General features: G+C 47.4%; 1 protein-coding gene across 1 annotated transcript; it reads right to left on the reverse strand.

The window, feature by feature from the left end:
- Window positions 1–19,676: 19,676 nt before the first annotated feature.
- On the reverse strand, window positions 19,677–21,401 carry LOC142139695 (uncharacterized). Its single transcript, XM_075197805.1, has 7 exons — window positions 21,014–21,401; window positions 20,872–20,950; window positions 20,751–20,806; window positions 20,553–20,687; window positions 20,224–20,357; window positions 19,909–20,107; window positions 19,677–19,857 (listed from the first exon to the last, which is right to left on the reverse strand). Exons 1-7 carry the CDS (start codon window positions 21,241–21,243, stop codon window positions 19,677–19,679), a joined length of 1,014 nt encoding a protein of 337 aa, XP_075053906.1. The 5' UTR covers window positions 21,244–21,401.
- Between the last annotated feature and the right edge of the window lie 255 nt (window positions 21,402–21,656).

Below are 21,656 nucleotides of genomic sequence, written 5' to 3' on the forward strand. Positions count from 1 at the left end.
AAATACCTGTTATTAAATACAGGTTATAAAGGATCATGTGATTAAACAAATTGAATTAATACTAGGAGGAAAGGGAATTAATCCTTGAGGAGAGGCATCTTTATAATAACCAGATTATTAAGATCTTTAAACGATTAAATGTAAATAAATAGATATCTTGCCTCCCTTAAGTGTGACCCATTAGGTTTAGGTATCATGACATAATATAAGTCCTCCTAGTGTATTCAATTATGGTTGACTGATTGGGTATTCAAGCAAGATATACACCAAACTCACTGTTGACCTCAACAGTAATGATGGATTAACTTTACCAGGTAAAGCTGGTAAAAGCGAGTCAGCGAAACGCGCGTCAGCGTTCTGTAACGGATTACTGGATACACTACTAACCTTGATTAGCGCTGGCTTACCTGAGGCGCGGAGTCTAACGATTTCCCCGGTATTCACCAAGAACCGCCGCAAGGCGGGATGGGCTTTGCTGCCAGGAGTCGCAGGAATCGGGAGAAGAATAAGGACCATCTTGCCTGCCGAGGATTTAGATTGCGAGCAGTACGCAAATATAGCAAGTTCTTGTGGTCGGTGTATATAGTAATGGGAAACTGAGCACCTTCTAGGAGATGTCTCCATTGAAACAGAGCCAATTTAATGGCCAGGAGCTTCTTGTCCCCAATGCCGTAGTTCCTCTCAGCAGCTAGGAGGCGACGGGAAAAGAAACCACATGGACGTAGTTTACCCATAGAATCTCGTTGAGAGAGAACTGCTCCTGTACCTACGGAGGATGCGTCCACCTCCAGAATGAAAGGACGAGAACAGTCAGGTTGTTGGAGGATGGGAGCCGAGGAAAAGAGAGATTTTAAGGTAGCAAAGGCCTGAGTAGCTTCCACAGACCATAATTTGGCATTCGCAGACTTCCGGGTCAGTGCGGTGATAGGAGCCACAAGAGTAGAGTATCCTTTAATAAACTGGCGGTAATAATTGGAAAAGCCTAGAAACCGTTATGTAGCCTTCAGACCAGAGGGTTGAGGCCAATCTAGAATGGCCTTTAACTTGGTGGGGTCCATTTGCAATCCAGTGCCAGAAATGATGTAACCTAAGAAAGGAACCTGTGTTTGTTCAAAGGTACATTTTTCTAGTTTGCAGTATAAATGGTTTTCCCTGATCCGAGACAGGACTTCCAGGACATGTTTGCGATGCGATACCAAATCTTGGGAGATGAGGATATTATCTAGGTAGATGACCACAAACTGATACAACAAGTCTTGAAAGAGTTCATTCATAAAACCTTGAAACACAGCAGGAGCATTGCACAACCCAAAGGGCACGACTAAATATTCAAAGTGACCGTCCCGGGTATTGAAGGCAATCTTCCACTCATCTCCCTCCTTAATACGCACCAGGTTATAGGCTCCTCTGAGGTTCAATTTCGAGAAGATGGTAGCCCCCTTAATCCGATCAAATAAATCAGAGATTAGTGGTAAGGGGTACCGATTCTTTACGGTGATGGCATTTAGACCTCGGTAGTCGATACAGGGGCGGAGGCCCCCATCTTTCTTTTTCACAAAAAAGAAGCCTGCCCCAGCAGGGGAAGAAGATTTTCGGATTAAGCCCTTTTTCAGAGTATCGTGGACATAGTCCTCCATAGCCTTGGATTCGGGTACGGAGAGAGGGTACACTCGGCCTCGAGGTACTGGTTTACCAGGAATCAAGTCGATGCTACAATCCCAAATTCTATGTGAAGGGAGTTTCGTAGCTTGTTGTTCACAAAAGACATCGGAAAAGATTTGATAGGGCCCAGGAAGAAGGGCCAAGGGTAATCTCTTGTGGCATTTGGAATCTCTTCGAGGAACCACCTTAGAAAGGCAATGAGAAAAACAATGCTGTCCCCAAGATAAGACATGACCAGATTGCCAGTCAATATTCGGGGAATGGAGACGAAGCCACGGTATTCCAAGGATGACTGGATTGGTAGATTTGTGAATCACAAAGAAGGAGATACTCTCCTGGTGGAGTGCTCCAATCTGAAGAAAAGGAGGAGTGGTGCGTACAAGGATAGATCCTTCAGGAATTCTTCCCCCATCGATGGCTAAAAGGGATATAGGTTGTTCCAATGCTTGCATGGGAATGGAGAATTGCCTTACCAAGGCGGCAGAAATGAAGTTCCCTGCAGCCCCGGAGTCTAGGAGGGCTGACTGAGAAAAGGTATGATGTCCAGACTGTAAGGAAATAGGGATGGTGAGACAATCGTTATTATAATGGACTGAGAGAGACTGAGAAAGGAGGCCCAATGATACTGCCCCCACACACGTCAGGCCTTGTCGTTTCCCGGACGTTTGGAACAAGAGTTCAGAAGGTGACCGCTCTCTCCACAATATAAACATAACTTATTTTGAAATCTCCTCTCTCTCTCTTCTGCCGATAGGCGGGTCCTTCCCAATTGCATCGGTTCCTCAGGCGGAAGAACAGGTGTTTGGAAGTTAGGAGCTAAACGGATCATACTGCGTCGAGACTGTTCTTTCTCAAAATTATGCTCCTTAAAACGTAGGTCAATCTTAACGCAGAGGAAGATGAGATCATCCAAAGATGCAGGGAGTTCTTGAGACACCAGTTCGTCTTTAATCCGATCCGAAAGACCCTGCCAGAATGTAGCCACAAGAGCCTCATCGTTCCACCGGAGTTCTGAGGCCATAGTTCTGAAGTGTACAGCATACTGACTAACGGACTGGTTCCCTTGGCGAAGACGCAACAACCCAGCAGCGGCATTGGAGACCCTTCCTGGCTCATCAAAAACCTTTCTAAAAGAGGACAAGAAGGTGGAGAAAGTATGCAGAATAGGATCATTCCGCTCCCATAACGGGGATGCCCACGCCAAGGCTTGACCAGAGAGCAGCGATATCACATAGGCCGTTTTATCCTTCTCAGAAGGGAAATTCCCCGGCAACAGTTCAAATTGAATGGAGCATTGGTTCAGGAATCCTCTGCAAAGTTTAGGGTCTCCATCAAATTTAGGCGGATTAGGTATCTGCAACTGGGAGGACGAAGCTGCTGCTGCAGACGGGGGGTCCGGAGTCGCAATCACTGGTGCAGGAGGTCCGGCGGCCACTAAGGTGTTCTGAACAACGTCCAGCCGAGTGGATAAACTCTGAAGAAATTTCAAAAGTTGCTCTTGGTTCGCTTACTGTTTGTCCATTCTTCCCACTAAATGCTCCAGTAGATCTTTAGCCGCTGGATCCATGGTCAGAGCAAACTGTAACGGATCACTGGATACACTACTAACCTTGATTAGATCTCCCCGGTATTCACCAAGAACCGCCGCAAGGCGGGATGGGCTTTGCTGCCAGGAGTCGCAGGTCGCGGCCCTCAGGTTTGCCTCAAGATGTAATACAGTGGAATAAGAGCAGGATGAGAATAGTCGGACAGGCCGGGTCGGTACACGGGTCACCAGAACAGATGCGAAGTCAGCTAGCCGGGTCGGTACACAGAGATAGCAGATAAACGTGTAGAGGAAGGAGCGTCAGACAATCCGGGTCAGGAGCACAGGCAATCAGGAAGGTCAGCAAGCCGGGTCGGTACACAGGGGTAACAGAGTCCAGAAGGGTTAGCAAGCCGGGTCGGTACACAGGAGATCAATACACACAAGGAGCTGAGGCCAGGAGGACACAAGAATCAGGAGCCAGGAACAGGTAAGTTGCTCTGAAACTTCTAGAGCAGGGGTGTCCAACCTTTTAGCTTCCCTGGGCCACATTGGAAAACGCAAGTTGGTTTGGGCCGCACATAAGATACACTAACAATAACGATAGCTGATCATCCGCGAAAAACCATAGAAAACATAGTTAACATATATATATGAGAAAAAAAGTGATATATATATATCACTTTTTTTTTCAAATCCCCCTATACTTACCTTTCAATCGCCCTGTTCAAAAAATCCTCTCTAGTTGTTATACTATAATCACTTTTTGTATTGCTTCGATGCAATATCAATAAAGTGCATTTAAGCCAGGCATTGTATATCAGGGTGCCCTGACCAGGCCTGCGGTACCTGACATATACATCACTGTGACCCCAAATTGTGACCTGTTTTGCTAATTACACCACTATGTTAGTTAAGGGATAACAACTTATAATGGGCCAAAGAGAATAATATATAATGCCCCATTAGTATTACAAGTAGAAGTATGTAGCAGGGAGATAAGGTCCATGATGCTCCAGGCCCAGGTGACTTTTATTCACTGGTCAGCATCCCTTGAAATAATAAAAAAAAATCCCCCCTAACTTACCTTTTAATCGGCTTGTTCTCCTGTCCTCTTCTCTTCTTTTCTCCAATTCTGTGCTGCTGATTGTTCTTCTCGCGCGGGTGACTCCTCTGTGCTGCGCTCCGCAATGGATGTTGGGCATGATGACATCACGCCCGACATTCACTGCGAGCACCACACGGAGGAGGAGACAAGGGAGGGAGCCGGAGTACCAGATGACGTGACCGCAAGCTAAGTATTTTCTTTTTTTTTTTTTTGCAGGATTTTTTTTTTCCATTAACAGTGCTGCCCCCTTGCCACAACCAAAACTCCTTCTGGGCCACATTTACAGGCATGCTGGGCCGCATGCGGCCCGCGGGCCGCAGGTTGGACAACTCTGTTCTAGAGTGTTTAAATATTAAGTCCAGATTTGAATTCCCCGCCCAGGTCTGGCGGTCATGTGACCGCCGAACCCGGAAGTGCGGCTTCCGGGTCCGACGGAGCGGCGGGGTGCGCAGGAGAGGTAAGTATCGTTACACGTTCGCCTCGCTGAGTGCAATGAAATAATTCTTAATCACGCTGCTTCCAAATATAGGTATAAGATTAGGGAGGTTATTATGTCTTAACATCAGACAGTCAGTTTTGAATATGATACGCTGATCCTAATTCTCATAGCGCGAGCCTATAATAGCTCAAGAGAGATTATGTTATTAAACATCAAATAGGACATACGTGAGGCTGCGATATATCTAGGATGGGTTGTTGATTATCTATAAATGCCTTTCAGCATTCTCACGTTTCATGTAAACTTTGTCTAATGACTCCAGGAATTTAAGGAGTTATTATCCCTGTAGCAACAATAATGCGATACGTTGCTGTCTTATATCCTTTTAGCTACAATAAGGTTTATTAAGTTAATCCATCATTACTGTTGAGGTCAACAGTGAGTTTGGTGTATATCTTGCTTGAATACCCAATCAGTCGACCATAATTGAATACACTAGGAGGACTTATATTATGTCATGATACCTAAACCTAATGGGTCACACTTAAGGGAGGCAAGATATCTATTTATTTACATTTAATCGTTTAAAGATCTTAATAATCTGGTTATTATAAAGATGCCTCTCCCCAAGGATTAATTCCCTTTCCTCCTAGTATTAATTCAATTTGTTTAATCACATGATCCTTTATAACCTGTATTTAATAACAGGTATTTCAGCAGCGTGAGGAATATACATTCCTTTACAATACTTATTATAAGATAATTAGGATACTTTTCATTAGCTCAGCGAGGACTGGCAGTTTTCTCTGCCATTTTAATATTAATTTCATTTTTTCACACTCTACACATTTTGTATAATTTTTGTTTTTATTTCGCTACTAGCGTGATTCAGGTATTCTCTAGGGATTAATCAGATTATTTTAAAATGAACTAATAAAATTTAAGTTTCATATCTCTATAAACAGTGAGTGCCCCTACTATACATGTGTTTCCTCTATACCTCTTCTGTGTTTCGTAGCTTTATCATGTTAAATGCATTACTGGTTATATTACTCCAGTGGTAGAACATTCATCGCAGACCACTTGTTCTCTTTGCATTTGCTATAAATTAGGCACCATGATATAGTCAGATATTTAGAAGTACGGTCAACTGTTGACCAATTCTTTACTCTGGTATAAACGTGAGAGGCTGATAGTTATCTAAAACCAGAGACAGAACACAACTTCACACCTTCTTCTAAAAGAAGAGTTCAGCAATGATATAACCAATAATTAGCTTCTCAGTTTTTTCTATGACAATTCTATAAGCGTTGGAGGAGGGACGTGGGGCGTGTTAGAGGAGGGGACCTATAGGGAATTGTGGCACAACTTGCCTTTCATTTCATCAGGTCTGAGGGGACGTCTCACTCAGCAGATATTCTAAGAGTAAAATCCATGGGGATTGTCTGGCTGAAATATCCAGTTTCACAAACTACTGACAAATAACTTTTACTTCTGCCAAGTTTACTGCAGATTTGCATATACACTTTGGAAAATGTTTATTAATTATACCGCTCTATGGAGTATGTGTGTGTGCACTGCGGCCTTAGCACAACAATCCCACCAATCACCACTGATATTACTAATAATTTGACATCAGTACCTGTCTGCCACAAAACCATGTCAGCACATCCTTAGTTAACCCTTTGGCAGCCAGACCAACTTACACATTATTGCAAAGTCATTTTGCAAAATTCTTCTAATTAACCCTGTGTATGACAACTCACCCACTTAAAACCACGTGATACACAGATGCTGCAGAGATGCACTGACTTCATCACATGCGTTATTCCAAACAAACACTGGAATGCAGCCATGTATCACGACTATCTGATATATGGTTATAAACTGCTGAACCGGCAACCCCTCGTTACACAGAGGAATTTGTCCATTTGGGGGAAATAACGGTCATATTAATATTTGTATTTTTTATTTTGTTTATTTAAATATACTTTTGGGCATTTTTTTTTTTTTAAATCCTGCTTGGCTTAGCCACATTTACACCTTAAATGGATTGTAAGAGTGATGGAGCTTTGCCAATATTTTATTACATGTGTCATTGTGCGCCAAATACGCGTTTCTCCTTCCCCTGTAAGGTGCAAGTAGTGAAAGGTCAAAAGCCTAGGATATGATGAGACATGGGGTAAATGTATCAAGCTGCGAGTTGTCAGCAGGTTTGAAAAATGGAAATGGTGCCTATATCAACCAATCAGATTCTAGTCATCATTTAATTAGTGCATTCTACAAAACAACAGCTAGAATCTGGTTGTTATAGGCAACATCTCCTCTTTTCAAATAGGCCGGAACCTCGCTGCTGGATACATTTAAAAGCAAGTGCAATAATGAAGTCCTTTTGCTGAGTGGAAATGACTGAGCGCCCGTCTGTTACACTTTAATGGCCTCATGTACAGTTAGGTACAAGTACGGTTAACAGGTGCAAATTTGCAGCTGGACAAATCATGATGCACTGAAAGCGGTGCAAATAGAATCGTTTGGGAATGCAGTGAAAATACTGCCCGATTTTTCATCAAGCGCACAAATACTGGTCAGCTTTTTAAAATAATCCAAAAAAAGTTATTTCAAAATAATTAAAAAGCATTAGAAAAAAAAAAGCATACGTTAGAGCACATGAGCAGGGGTGTAGTGATTGCATGAGAATAATTATGAGAAGACCAAGTGAAAAGTGTATATATTTTTGTTTTACTCTTTTTCTGAACTTCGCATTTAAAGTAAAACAATGAAAATAAAGGAAGACTTTATATAAAATATAAAAAAATAAATATATAAAAAATATAAAACATACAAACACATGCTTGTAAGGCTCAGGTGATGAAAGTGTTAATCACAGCGCAGGACACAGTTTCTCTAGCTACAATGCTATGATAAGAATGACGCCTGTTATTATCTGTTATGGTCACCAGTGTGGCATAAACTTGTAGAACAAGGGGTAGAGGTCTTCACCTTTAGCAGCCGCCTTTCCCGTAGAGACTGCTTATGCTCACAGGTACTCGGATGCCCCCAGGACTTATGCTCAGAGTAGTACAAGTTTATGCTTACACGGCGGAGCACAGGTACAGAAGGTAATGCACAGAGCAGGATAGGCCAGAGATCTGCAGACTGGACAGAGCATCAGTGGAGATGTCAGATACCAGCAGGGTCAGGGTCACGGGTAATGGTTCAGAGTCCGGCACAGGCAGAAGGTCAGTGTCACAGGCTATGGTTCAGAGTCCGGGTACAGGCCGAGGTCATACACGTGAAAGCAATCCAAGGTTTAAGCACCAATCAACACGGGAGCAGATAGCAGTACTGAGGCAGATTGCTATAACCGGCAGTCAGGCAAAGTCCTCACTGTCTTAAATAGTACAGGTGACCAATCAGGGCAAGAGCCCTGCCAGTGCTCCAGCAGTAGTATAATTAAGTGCAAGCCCAATGCCAATGGCAAGGCAGAGCGCCAGCAGATACCTAACTAATCAGCCATAATTGGCTGACACTGCAAAGCGTGCCCGGCTGTTTGACAGCTGGCCGGGCGCGGCGGCAGGGACACCGAAGTGGAAGGGACACCCCGGTCGTCATAGCGACGGCCGGGATGCCACAAGCAGGGCCGAGAGAGTCGGCCACCGCGACTGCTGACATTATCTTGGAACAAGGCTGTGTGTAGACAGTGTCCAGGGACTTGGAGGCAGGTGGAGGATGTGTCTGAATTTAACACTTTGTTCTTCCAGCTTAGATCAGTTGTATAGGAACAGGTGTTACTGCATGAGACAGGTTCAGACACATTCTGTAGACCAATCTGAAATGTTGTTACAGTAAAAGTGACACCCAGGCAGTTATACACTGTCCATGTTACATCTGTGTTCTCAATGGTAGATGAATGGGAGACGTGCAGGGTGACACTGGGGAACCAGGGATTTTAAATCCCAATGGGAAACAGCCCTGACCATGTACACAAACATCTACACATAAGGTGGAATAAAAATGGACACAAGTTTATTAATTATATGTCCTACTAGTTAAAAACCTGTCAAATGACGTAAAAAAATAAGAGTAAGATCAAAGTTGGAAAAAACGATTGGATAGAAAATTGAGTCAATTTGGAATAGCAAAGCTCGTTATAAAATGGTAACCGCCACACCGAAAACGTAAATAAACCAAATGAAATAAATGAGGAATAGCCAAGTACACAAAAGAGTCATTTGCAAACATTTTACCAAATTTGTGAAGGTATGTGTGTGGTGGCGATGTGCGGGGATAAATGCGTGTCTGTGTGTGGGGGGGGGGAGGGGGTGCATGTGGTGGAGATGTGCGTGGTAAGCATGTGGTGGGTGGTGCGTGTGGTGGAGATATGAGGACGACAAAGACCGCATCCAGTTTAAACTAATCCTGTCTTCCTACTACGCTCTCTCTCCACCCTGTCCAAAAACCCCATTGCCTGTCAATTTGTTTATCTGTCCTCCACCACCTAACTCCTACTCACTCACTGCTTATAATTTTGCCACTAACTTTAAATACAAAATTGACACTATCCCCCACGAAAATTCCCCTTGCTAACTTCGTCTCAACCTGCCACCCTCAGGTCCTTCCCTGAGATCCTCACTCACCTCTCTTCTATTTCTGCCTCAACTTGCATTCTCAAGCCTGTTCCCTCCAAACTTCCTCTCCCGAAATGACTGGTGGCATCTTGCTCATCTCCGTCACAAGCTGCGGCTCCAGTACTGGCAGCTCACCTCTCTTCTGCGGGTGTCCCGCCAGTAACCATGACGTCACTTCGGCTTCCTCGTCCCTGTTGCCTAGGCAACAACCGAAACGCTTGCTGCTGCCGCGCCCGGCCAACTGTCAAACAGCCAGATGTGCGCACGCACATGTAACGGCAAACTTGCCTTTACATGGCAGCGCCTCTTTAAATTTTAGCTGCAAAGTCGCCGATTTCCGACGACTTGCAGAAATCGGAGCATAATACATTTACCCCTTAGTGTAAGATGTGGGGGCATCCGAGTACCTGTGACCATAACCAGTCTCTACGGGAAAGGCAGCTGCTATAGGTGAAGACCTCTTCTGCTAGTTCTACAAGTTTATGACGCTCTGGTGGACATAACAATCTCTTTAACCTTTCTCTCTCCACTGGTATCTTCTTCTCCACCTTCAAGCATGCTCTTATCACTCATATACTCAAGAAACATTAACTGGACAGTTCCGCATTCTCCATCTACTACCCCATTTCGCTGCCCCCCTTTGCAAAAATATAAAATATACTATTCATTTAAAGCACCTTTATCCCAAAAGGACTCAAAGCACTTTATATTGTTGCAGAGTGTGAGAAAGTCACCTCAGGCTTCCTTAGCTGCTATACTATGGAATCATTCATTCACATCAGTTTCTGCCACACTGGAACTTAGTCTAAATTCCGTACAATATACACACAATGCATTTCTCTTCAGAAACCAACTAACTTACCAGCAGGTTTTTAGACTGTGTGGGAGGAAAACCAGGTAAACACGTGGAGAACAAGCAAACTCCACGAAGATAAGGGCTATGGTAGGAGACAACCCCATCACTGTGTGGCAGCAATTCTGTATTCAACCGACTAACCCACTTTCCTTCCTCCCAAAACGTAATGACCTTCTTCAATCTGGCTTCTGCCCTCTTCACTCCACTGAAACTGCCCTCACCAAAGTGAACAATAATCTACATTTAGCTAAGTCAATGGGCCACTTCTCTCTTCTAATAATCCTTGACCACTGTTGATGCTGTCAATCACTCTCTTCTCCTCTATACCCTTTCCTCCACTGGTCTCCATGACTCTGTCTTCTCCTGATTTGCCTCCCACCTCTCAGCTCACTCCTTCACCGTCTCTATTACTGAGACTCTTACTCCACTCCTCTCTCAATAAGGGTGTCTCAAAGCTCAGCTCTGTTCTTGATCCTCTGCTCTCCTCTGCTTACATCTCCACTCTCTGCGTACCAAGATGTTCCTTCGGCCTGCAAAATCAACACCCAGATCTACCTCCCCTGAACCCTGTCCCGGTATCCTATATCAAACTGCCTCTCAGCCATCCCTTATGCTCCTTCCTCACTCAACAAGTAGCAAAAACCCTGGTCCACTCACTTATTATTACACGCTTTTACTGCCATAACTTCCTCCTCACAGGCCTTAACCTCTTCAATCCATCTTGAATGCTGTGGCTAGACTAATCTTCCTGCCCAGCTGCTCACTCTAGTAAATCTCTTCACTAGCTCTCTATTCCCTCTAGAATTTGGTTCAAATTACTTACCCTCACACACATCACCCTACTCTGCCTCAGGCGGTCGCCTCTCTTCCCTCAAATAAACTCCTCCCATTCTGGTCCTCAAGACTTCTACCATGCTCCTTCCCATACGGAAAACCTTGCCCTGCCCTAACAGACTCCCTCCCAACCTCTGATCTTTTAAAAGCTCCATCAAAGCCCACCTCTTGAACCTTGCCTGCCCTACCTCCTCCTATACCCTTTTTCCCACCCCCCTACATGCATTGACCACCACATCCACTTGTGCCCCAATGGCTCCCACTGTCCTATTAATTCCTTCCTCTAGAATATAAGCAGGGTCCTCTCTACCCTATTCCTTATGCTCATTCACTCTCTGTCTGCCATGTCTGTTTATTTACTCACTGGCATGGTATTCGTTCCTTTATCTATTCGTTCCTTTATCTGTGCTTGTGGAAACTGTTCGAGCATGGCTCATTCTTATTTCATGCCCTATCATAGTTATGCATGTACCATTTTGCTTTACTGTAATTTTGTATCTGTTATGTGTGTTTATTGTATTCTTGTATATCATATCTGTAAAAGTATTGTCCGGCACTATAGAATCGGTGGCAGCCTATAAATAAATATTGATGATTATGAGTTCTGTTTAGTTGAAAGGAACTCACTTTTTTCCATAAAAGCAAGACCAAATCCATTATAGTAGTCTGGTAAACAGGACTTTCAACAGGCTTGCCATTATTGTTTCATGTTGTGAGGGACATTATTTATTTAAAGCAAAAGACGGATATTTTTAACCAGTCACTAAGTAACATTTGTGACACAACGCTGCCCCCCTCCACTGGAACAAGCTCCCTCCCTCTATCAGAACTTCCCCTAATCTGTCCAGTTTCAAACGGGCTCTAAAAACCCACCTTTTTCTTTAAGCCTTCCAGTCTCCCACTTAACTTCCTACCTTATCTTCTGCCTCTTCCCCTTCATTCCCCTTCCCTTATCCTCCCCTTATCCTTATCCTCCATCTCTCCCCCGTGTCTGTCTGTCCACCCCACCCCTTAGATTGTACGCTCCTTTGAGCAGGGTCATCTCTCCTCCTGTCTTCACCACTTTTAACTCTGCTCTCCAGCTACCTAGCCCTCTTCCTCGAGGACCCTCTTCCCCCCTGGGGACCCTCCTCTCCCCTCTGGGGGTTTCCCTGTCATCCGTGCCCTCCCTCTTGGGCTCTGCTGTATGTGGGACCTTCCCCTCTCCCCTCCCCTCTAGCTGTGCTTTGAGCTCACTGAGTTACTGTGCTGTCTCACCTCGTGTTGTAAATTCGTTTGTCCCTGTACGGCGCTATGGACACCTAGTGGCGCCTTAGAAATAAAAATTAATAATAATAATAATAATAATAATAAATAATAATAATCAATAAATATGTGGGAGAGCATCTACAAGGTGATTCATTAGAAAAAAAAACTACCAGACGTACTTGGGTATAACTATAACTAAAAAGTACTGTTACATTTATTCCAGACTCTACCAATTTAGATCCCTCATCTCACATTAGTCTTCTAACTAAAGCATTGTAACAAATGCATCTATAACAGAAGGGGGCCTAGGTCTCTCCCTCTTCCAGAACGACTATTATGCTCAACTATCATCATCATTTATTTATATAGCGCAACTGATTCCGCAGCGCTGTACAGAGAACTCATTCACATCAGTCCCTGCCCCATTGGAGCTTACAGTCTAAATTCCCTAATATAGACACACACAGACAGACAGAGACTAGGGTCAATTTTGTTAGCAGCCAATTAACCTACCAGTATGTTTTTGGAGTGTGGGAGGAAACCGAAGCACCCGGAGGAAACCCACGCAAACACAGGGAGAACATACAAACTCCACACAGATAAGGCCATGGTCGGGAATTGAACTCATGACCCCAGCGCTGTGAGGCAGAAGTGCTAACCACTAGGCCACTGTGCTGCCCAACTACACAACATTATCTCTTGGAACGCCAATATGGCTATAAAAAAAAAAAAAAAAAAAAAAAAAAAAAAAAGAGTAGACATTAAAGACTTTATGTACAATAATATAAGGACTCTCCCATGGCTACTGAAGTTCCACAGGCTAGCCTCAGCCTAATCAGCATCCACCATCAAGTTCACACTGACAATTTGGAACAAAATCAATGGTCAACATAACCCTCTCCCCTGAGCCCCAAATGTGGGGACACTGGTTTTTCCTACAAGGTCAAGGATAAAAATTTAAATGAAAAATAAAACACAACACTACCAAGTTTGTGTACAAATATATATTTTTATTGTGTATAACGAAGTTGACAGCTTTATCATGTTAAATGCATCACTGGTTAAATTACTCCAGTGGTGGAACATTCATCGCAGACCACTTGTTCGCTTTGCATTTGCTATAAATTAGGCACCAGGATATAGTCAGATATTTAGAAGTACGGTCAACTGTTGACCAATTCTTTACTCTGGTATAAACGTGAGAGGCTGATAGTTATTTAAAACCCAGACACAAAACACAAGTTCACACCTTCTTCTAAAAGAAGAGTTCAGCAATGATATAACCAATCATTAGCTTCTCAGTTTTTTCTATGAATGTTCTATAAGCGTTGGAGGAGGGACGTGGGGCGTGTTAGAGGAGGGGACCTATAGGGAATTGTGGCACAACTTGCCTTTCATTTCATCAGGTCTGAGGGGACGTCTCACTCAGCAGATATTCTAAGAGTAAAATCCATGGGGATTGTTTGGCTGAAATATCCAGTTTCACAAACTACTGAGAAATAACTTTTACTTTTGCCAAGTTTAATGCAGATTTGCATATACACTTTGGAAAATGTTTATTAATTATACCGCTCTATGGAGTATGTGAGTGCACTGCGGCCTTAGCACTACAATCCCACCAATCACCATTGTAATTACTAATAATTTGACATCAGTACCTGTCTGCCACAAAACCATGTCAGCACATCCTTAGTTAACCCTTTGGCAGCCAGACCAACTTACACATTATTGCAAAGTCATTTTGCAAAATGTTCTAATTAACCCTGTGTATAACAACTCACCCACTTAAAACCACGTGATGCACAGATGCTGCAGAGCTGCACCGATTACTTCACATGCGTTATTCCAAACAAACACTGGAATGCAGCCATGTATCACGAGCATCTGATATATGGTTATAAACTGCTGAACCGACAACCCCTCGTTACACGGAGGAGTTTGTGGGAAATAACGGTCATATTAATATTTGTATTTTTTATTTTGTTTACCTAAATATACTTTTTGGAATTTTTTATTTTTTTTTTAAATCCTGCTTGGCTTAGCCACATTTACACCTTAAATGGATTGTAAGAGTGATGGAGCATTGGCAATATTTTATTACATGTGTCATTGTGCACCAAATACGCGTTTCTCCTTCCCCTGTAAGGTGCAAGTAGTGAAAGGTAAAAAGCCTGGGAGATCAGGGGTAAATGTATCAAACTGCGAGTTGACGGCAAGTTTGAAAAGTGAAGATGTTGCCTATATCAACCAATCAGATTCTAGTTAGCATTTATTTAGTGTATTCTAGAAAATGACAGCTAGAATCTGATTGGTTGCTATAGGCAACATCTCCACTTTTCAAACCAGCCAGAAACTCGCTGCTGGATACATTTACCCCCTGGTCTCTGCCAGATAAGAGCAGGTGCAAGTCCTTTTTGACGAGTGGAAATGACTGAGCGCCCGTCTGTTACACTTTAATGACCTCATGTACAGTTAGGAGCAAGTATGGTTAATGGGTGCAAATTTGCACCTGGACAAATCATGATGCACTGCAAGTGGTGCAAATGGAATGGTTTGGGAATGCAGTGAAAATACTGCCTGGTTTTTAATTAAGCGCACAAATACTGGTCAGCTTTTTAAAATAATAAAAAAAAGTTATTTTAAAATAAATAAAAAGCATTAGGAAAAAAAAAAAAAAAAAAGCATACGTTAGAGCACATGAGCAGGGGTGTAGTGATTGCATGAGAGTAATTTTGAGAAGACCCAGAGAGTATATATTTTTGTTTTACTCTTTTCTCCGAACTTTGCATTTAAAGTAATAAACAATAAAAATAAAGGTAGCCTAAAATTTGAAAAAATAAAATATATAAAAAAAATAAAAAAAACACAAACACATCTTTGCAAGGCTCAGGTGATGATAGTGTTAATCACAGCGCAGGACACAGTTTCTCTAGCTACAATACTATGGTAAGAATGAAGCCTGTTATTATCTTAGTACAAGGCTGTGTGCAGACAGTGTCCAGGGACTTGGAGGCAGGTGGAGGATGTGTCTGAATTGAACACTTTGTTCTTCCAGCTTAGATCAGTTGTATAGGAACAGGAGTTACTGCAGGTTCAGACACATTCTGTATATGGATCTGAGATATTGTTACAGTAAAAGTGACACCCAGGCAGTTATACGCCGTCCGTGTTGCATCTGTCTTCCTAATGGTAGATGAATGAGAGACGTGCAGGGTGACACTGGGGAACCAGGGATTTTAGATCACTATGGGAAACACCCCTGACCACATACACAAACATCTACACATAAGGTGGAATGAAAATGGACTCTATTAATTATATGTCCTACTAGTTGTGTGTGGGGGTGCGTGTGGTGGAGATGTGCGGAGGCGTGTGCGTGTGGTGGGGGTGCGTGTGGTGGAGATGTGCGGAGGTAAGTACGTGTGTGTGTGGGAAGGGGGTGGAGATGTGAATAGGTAAGCGTATGTGTGGGAGGGTGCGTGTAGTGGAGACGTGCAGAGGAAAGCGTGTGTGTGTGTGTGTGTGTGTGGAGATGTGTGGAGGAAAGCGTGTGTGTGTGGAGGAAAGCGTGTGTGTGTGGGCAGGTGCGTGTGGTGGAGGTGTGTGTGTGTGGTGATGAGCGGAGGTATACGTATGTGTGGGGGGATGTGCGGAGGTGTGTGCGTGTGGTGCCAATGTGTGTGTGTGTGCGCGCGTGGGTGGGGAGGGAGAGTGCAGAGGTGTGTGTGTGTGTGTGTGGGGGGGGGGGGGGGATGTGCAGAAGTGCGTGTGGGATGTGCGGATGCATGTCTGTGTGTGAGGGGGGGTGTGCGGAGACATGCGTGTGGGATGTGCAAAGGCATGTGTGTGTGTGGGGGAGGGCGGAGGTGTGCGTGTGGGATGTGCGGAGGTATACGTGTGTATGCGTACGGGGGAAGGGGGATGTGCAGAGGTGTGCGTGTGAGATGTGCGGAGGCGTGTGTGGAGGTGTGCGGAGGCATGTGTGTGTTGGGGGGGGATGTGTGGTGGTGTGCATGTGGGATGTGCGAAGGCGTGTGTGTGTGTTGCGGAGGGGGGGAGAGTGCGGTGGTGTGCGTGTGGGATGTGCGGAGGCGTTTGTGTGCGTGTGGTGAGGGGGATGTACAGAGGTGTGCGTGTGGTGGAGATGTGCAAATGCATGTGTGTGGGGGGGGGGTGTGCAAAGGTGTGCCAAGCCGTGTATGTGGGGGGGGGGGGGGGGGTTGGATGAGCGGAGGCATGTGTGTGTGCGTGTGTGGAGGGGGTGGAGGTGTGCGTGTGGGATGTGCGGAGGTATACGTGTGTATGGGTACGGGGGGGGATGTGCAGAGGTGTGCGTGTGGGATGTGCGGAGGCATGTGTGTGTTGGGGGGATGTGTGGTGGTGTGCGTGTGGAATGTGCGAAGGCGTGTGTGTGGGAGAGTGCGGTGGTGTGCGTGTGGGATGTGCGGAGGCGTTTGTGTGCGTGTGGTGGAGATGAGCGGAGGAATGAGTGTGGGGGGATGTGCGGGGGTGTGCGTGTGGGATGTGCGGAGGCATGTGTGTGTGTGGGGAGGGGGATGTACAGAGGTGTGCGTGTGGTGGAGATGTGCAAACGCATGTGTGTGGAGGGGGGATGTGCAAAGGTGTGTGCGTGTGGTGGAGAAGAGCGGAGGTATGAGTGTGGGGGGGTGTGCGTGTGAGATGTGCGGAGGCATGTGTGTGTTGGGGGATGTGTGGTGGTGTGTGTGTGGGATGTGCGAAGGCGTGTGTGTGGGAGAGTGCGGTGGTGTGCGTGTGGGATGTGCGGAGGCATGTGTGTGTTTGGGGAGGGGGATGTACAGAGGTGTGCGTGTGGTGGAGATGTGCAAACACATGTGTGTGGGGGGGTGTGCCGAGCCGTGTGTGTGTGTGTGTGTGGGGGGGATGAGCAGAGGCATGTGTGTGTGCGTGTGTGTGGGGGGGGGGTTGGTGTGTGCGTGTGTGTGGGGGGGGGGGTTGGAGGAGTGCGTGTGGGATGTGTGGAGGTATACGTGTGTATGCGTACGGGGGGGGGGGATGTGCAGAGGTGTGCGTGTGGGATGTGCGGAGGCGTGTGTGGAGGTGTGAGATGTGCGGAGGCATGTGTGTGATGGGGGGATGTGTGGTGGTGTGCGTGTGGGATGTGCGAAGGCGTGTGTGTGGGAGAGTGCGGTGGTGTGCGTGTGGGATGTTCGGAGGCGTTTGTGTGCGTGTGGTGGAGATGAGTAGAGGAATGAGTGTGGAAGGGATGTGCGGGGGTGTGCGTGTGGGATGTGCAGAGGCATGTGTGTGTTTGGGGAGGGGGACGTACAGAGGTGTGCGTGTGGTGGAGATTTACAAATACATGTGTGTGGATGGGGGATGTGCAAAGGTGTGTGCGTGTGGTGGAGATGAGCGGAGGTATGAGTGTGGGGGGGGTGTGTGGGGGTGTGCGTGTGGGATGTGCGGAGGCATGTGTGTGTGTGGAGGGGGATGTACAGAGGTGTGCGTGTGGTGGAGATGTGCAAACGCATGTGTGTGGGGGCGTGTGCAAAGGTGTGCCGAGCCGTGTGTGTGGGGGGAGGATGAGCGGAGGCATGTGTGTGTGCGTGTGTGTGGGGGTTGGGGGGTGGAGGTGTGGGATGTGCGGAGGTATACGTGTGTATGCGTACGGGGGGGGGGATGTGCGGAGGCGTGTGTGGAGGTGTGCGTGTGAGATGTGCGGAGGCATGTGTGTGTTGGGGGGATGTGTGGTGGTGTGCGTGTGGGATGTGCGAAGGCATGTGTGTGGGAGAGTGCGGTGGTGTGCGTGTGGGATGTGCGGAGGCGTTTGTGTGCGTGTGGTGGAGATGAGCGGAGGTATGAGTGTGGGGGGGGGATGTGCGGGGGTGTGCGTGTGGGATGTGCGGAGGCATGTGTGTGTGTGGGGAGGGGGATGTACAGAAGTGTGCGTGTGGTGGAGATGTGCAAACGCATGTGTGTGGAGGGGGGATGTGCAAAGGTGTGTGCGTGTGGTGGAGAAGAGCGGAGGTATGAGTGTGGGGGGGTGTGCGTGTGAGATGTGCGGAGGCATGTGTGTGTTGGGGGATGTGTGGTGGTGTGTGTGTGGGATGTGCGAAGGCGTGTGTGTGGGAGAGTGCGGTGGTGTGCGTGTGGGATGTTCGGAGGCGTTTGTGTGCGTGTGGTGGAGATGAGTAGAGGAATGAGTGTGGAAGGGATGTGCGGGGGTGTGCGTGTGGGATGTGCGGAGGTATACGTGTGTATGCGTACGGGGGGGGGGGGGATGTGCAGAGGTGTGCGTGTGGGATGTGCGGAGGCGTGTGTGGAGGTGTGAGATGTGCGGAGGCATGTGTGTGATGGGGGGATGTGTGGTGGTGTGCGTGTGGGATGTGCGAAGGCGTGTGTGTGGGAGAGTGCGGTGGTGTGCGTGTGGGATGTTCGGAGGCGTTTGTGTGCGTGTGGTGGAGATGAGTAGAGGAATGAGTGTGGAAGGGATGTGCGGGGGTGTGCGTGTGGGATGTGCGGAGGTATACGTGTGTATGCGTACGGGGGGGGGGGGGATGTGCAGAGGTGTGCGTGTGGGATGTGCGGAGGCGTGTGTGGAGGTGTGAGATGTGCGGAGGCATGTGTGTGATGGGGGGATGTGTGGTGGTGTGCGTGTGGGATGTGCGGAGGCGTGTGTGGAGGTGTGAGATGTGCGGAGGCATGTGTGTGATGGGGGGATGTGTGGTGGTGTGCGTGTGGGATATGCGAAGGCGTGTGTGTGGGAGAGTGCGGTGGTGTGCGTGTGGGATGTTCGGAGGCGTTTGTGTGCGTGTGGTGGAGATGAGTAGAGGAATGAGTGTGGAAGGGATGTGCGGGGGTGTGCGTGTGGGATGTGCGGAGGCATGTGTGTGTGTGGGGAGGGGGATGTACAGAGGTGTGCGTGTGGTGGAGATGTGCAAACGCATGTGTGGGGGGGTGTGCAAAGGTGTGCTGAGCCGTGTGTGTGGGGGGGGGTGGATGAGCGGAGGCATGTGTGTGCGTGTGGGGGATGTGCTTGTGTGTGGGGAATGTGCAGAGATGTGTGTGGGGGGAGGTGAGGGGTGTGCGGAGGTGTGTGTGTTGGATGTGTGGAGGCGTGTGGGGGGGATGTGAGGAGGTGTGCATGCGTGTGTGGGGGGGGGGATGTGCAGAGGTGTGTGTGTGGGATGTGCAAAGGCATTTTTGTGCGTGTTGGGGGGGGGATGCGCGGTGTGGTGCGTGTGGGATGTGCGGAGGCATGTGTGTGGGCGTGGATGTGCAAGTGGGATGTGCAGAGGCGTGTGTGTGTGGGGGGGATGTGTGGAGGCAGGTGTGTGTGGGGGGGATGTATGGAGGCAGGGGTGTGTGTGTGTGTGTGTGTGTGTGTGTGTGGGGATTTATGGAGGCAGAGGTGTGTGTGTGTGGGGGGGGGGATGTGCGGTGGTGTGTGTGTGTGGTGATGTGCAGAGATATACGTGTGTGTGGTGTGTTGGGTGGAGGATGTGCGGAGGTGTGCGTATGGTGGTGATGTGCAGAGATATACGTGTGTGTGGTGTGTTGGGTGGAGGATGTGCGGAGGTGTGCGTATGGTGGTGATGTGCAGAGTATACATGTGGGGGGGGTGCGGAGGTGTGCGTGTGGTAGTGATGTGCAGAGGTATACGTGCGTGATGTGTTTGGGGGGGATGTGCGGAGGTGTGCGTGTGGTGGTGATGTGCAGAGGTATACGTGTGTGTGGTGGGGGGGGGGGGATGTGCGGAGGTGTGCGTGTGGTGGTGATGTGCAGAGATATACGTGTGTGTGGTGTGTTGGGTGGAGGATGTGCGGAGGTGTGCGTATGGTGGTGATGTGCAGAGTATACATGTGGGGGGGGTGCGGAGGTGTGCGTGTGGTAGTGATGTGCAGAGGTATACGTGCGTGATGTGTTTGGGGGGGATGTGCGGAGGTGTGCGTGTGGTGGTGATGTGCAGAGGTATACGTGTGTGTGGTGGGGGGGGGGGGATGTGCGGAGGTGTGCGTGTGGTGGTGATGTGCAGAGGTATACGTGTGTGTGGTGTGTTGGGTGGAGGATGTGCGGAGGTGTGCGTGTGGTGGTGATGTGCAGAGGTATACGTGCGTGATGTGTTTGGGGGGGATGTGCGGAGGTGTGCGTGTGGTGGTGATGTGCAGAGGTATACGTGCGTGATGTGTTTGGGGGGGATGTGCGGAGGTGTGCGTGTGGTGGTGATGTGCAGAGGTATACGTGCGTGATGTGTTTGGGGGGGATGTGCGGAGGTGTGCGTGTGGTGGTGATGTGCAGAGATATACGTGTGTGTGGTGTGGGGGGGGGGGATGTGCGGAGGTGTTCGTGTGGTGGTGATGTGCAGAGATATACGTGTGTGTGGTGTGTTGGGTGGAGGATGTGCGGAGGTGTGCGTGTGGTGGTGATGTGCAGAGGTATACGTATGTGATGTGTTTGGGGGGGGTGCGGAGGTGTGCGTGTGGTAGTGATGTGCAGAGGTATACGTGTGTGTGGTGGGGGGGGGGATGTGCGGAGGTGTTCGTGTGGTGGTGATGTGCAGAGATATACGTGTGTGTGGTGTGTTGGGTGGAGGATGTGCGGAGGTGTGCGTGTGGTGGTGATGTGCAGAGATATACGTGTGTGTGGTGTGTTGGGTGGAGGATGTGCGGAGGTGTGCGTGTGGTGGTGATGTGCAGAGGTATACGTATGTGATGTGTTTGGGGGGGGTGCGGAGGTGTGCGTGTGGTAGTGATGTGCAGAGGTATACGTGTGTGTGGTGGGGGGGGGGATGTGCGGAGGTGTGCGTGTGGTGGTGATGTGCAGAGGTATACGTGCGTGATGTGTTTGGGGGGGATGGGCAGAGGTGTGCGTGTGGTGGAGATTTGCTGTAAACTGATATTTCCAGAGATAATGCCCAGGAAAATATAGCAAGCATTCTGCTTTCAGAACGGGTAAATTAGCCATACTGGCAGGATGTGATTTCCTTCAACAGGTTACATTGTATATTTAATCATAGATATAAAATAAAGATACATTTACTTGCTGACAGACACAAAACACTGATAACTTAAATATTGTAAAGTAACAATAAGTGATACATTCAGGGGCCATCGCTGTACAAATAGCAACACTGCCCTCTAGTGGAGATGTACAGAGGTATGTTTAGGTGAGGAGCAGCATTATTAACTAATATATATAGTTATTCCTAAACACTAAGGCTAAGGGCACACCAGTGTTTTTAGTCTGCCAGCACACTAACCCCATGTCCTGTGGTGAGAGATTCAGGTGACCTAGGTAGGTGTGTGTGCACGTATAAACGCCGACATCCAGTACAGTTTCCACACCCCACCCGTCACACTGACATCCAGTACGGTATT

Source organism: Mixophyes fleayi, chromosome 1, assembly GCF_038048845.1.
Source record: "Mixophyes fleayi isolate aMixFle1 chromosome 1, aMixFle1.hap1, whole genome shotgun sequence".
NCBI classification, from domain to species: domain Eukaryota; kingdom Metazoa; phylum Chordata; class Amphibia; order Anura; family Limnodynastidae; genus Mixophyes; species Mixophyes fleayi.

Coding starts and splice junctions, on each gene's coding strand:
- LOC142139695 (XM_075197805.1), bottom strand. CDS start 21,243: ATGGCTAATTTACCCGTTCTGAAAGCAGAATGCTTGCTATATTTTCCT. Junction 20,358..20,552: donor CATCACCACCACACGCACAC/CTCCGCACATCC, acceptor CCACACGCACAC/CTCCGCACATCCTCCACCCA. Junction 19,858..19,908: donor CATCACTACCACACGCACAC/CTCCGCACCCCC, acceptor CCATACGCACAC/CTCCGCACATCCTCCACCCA.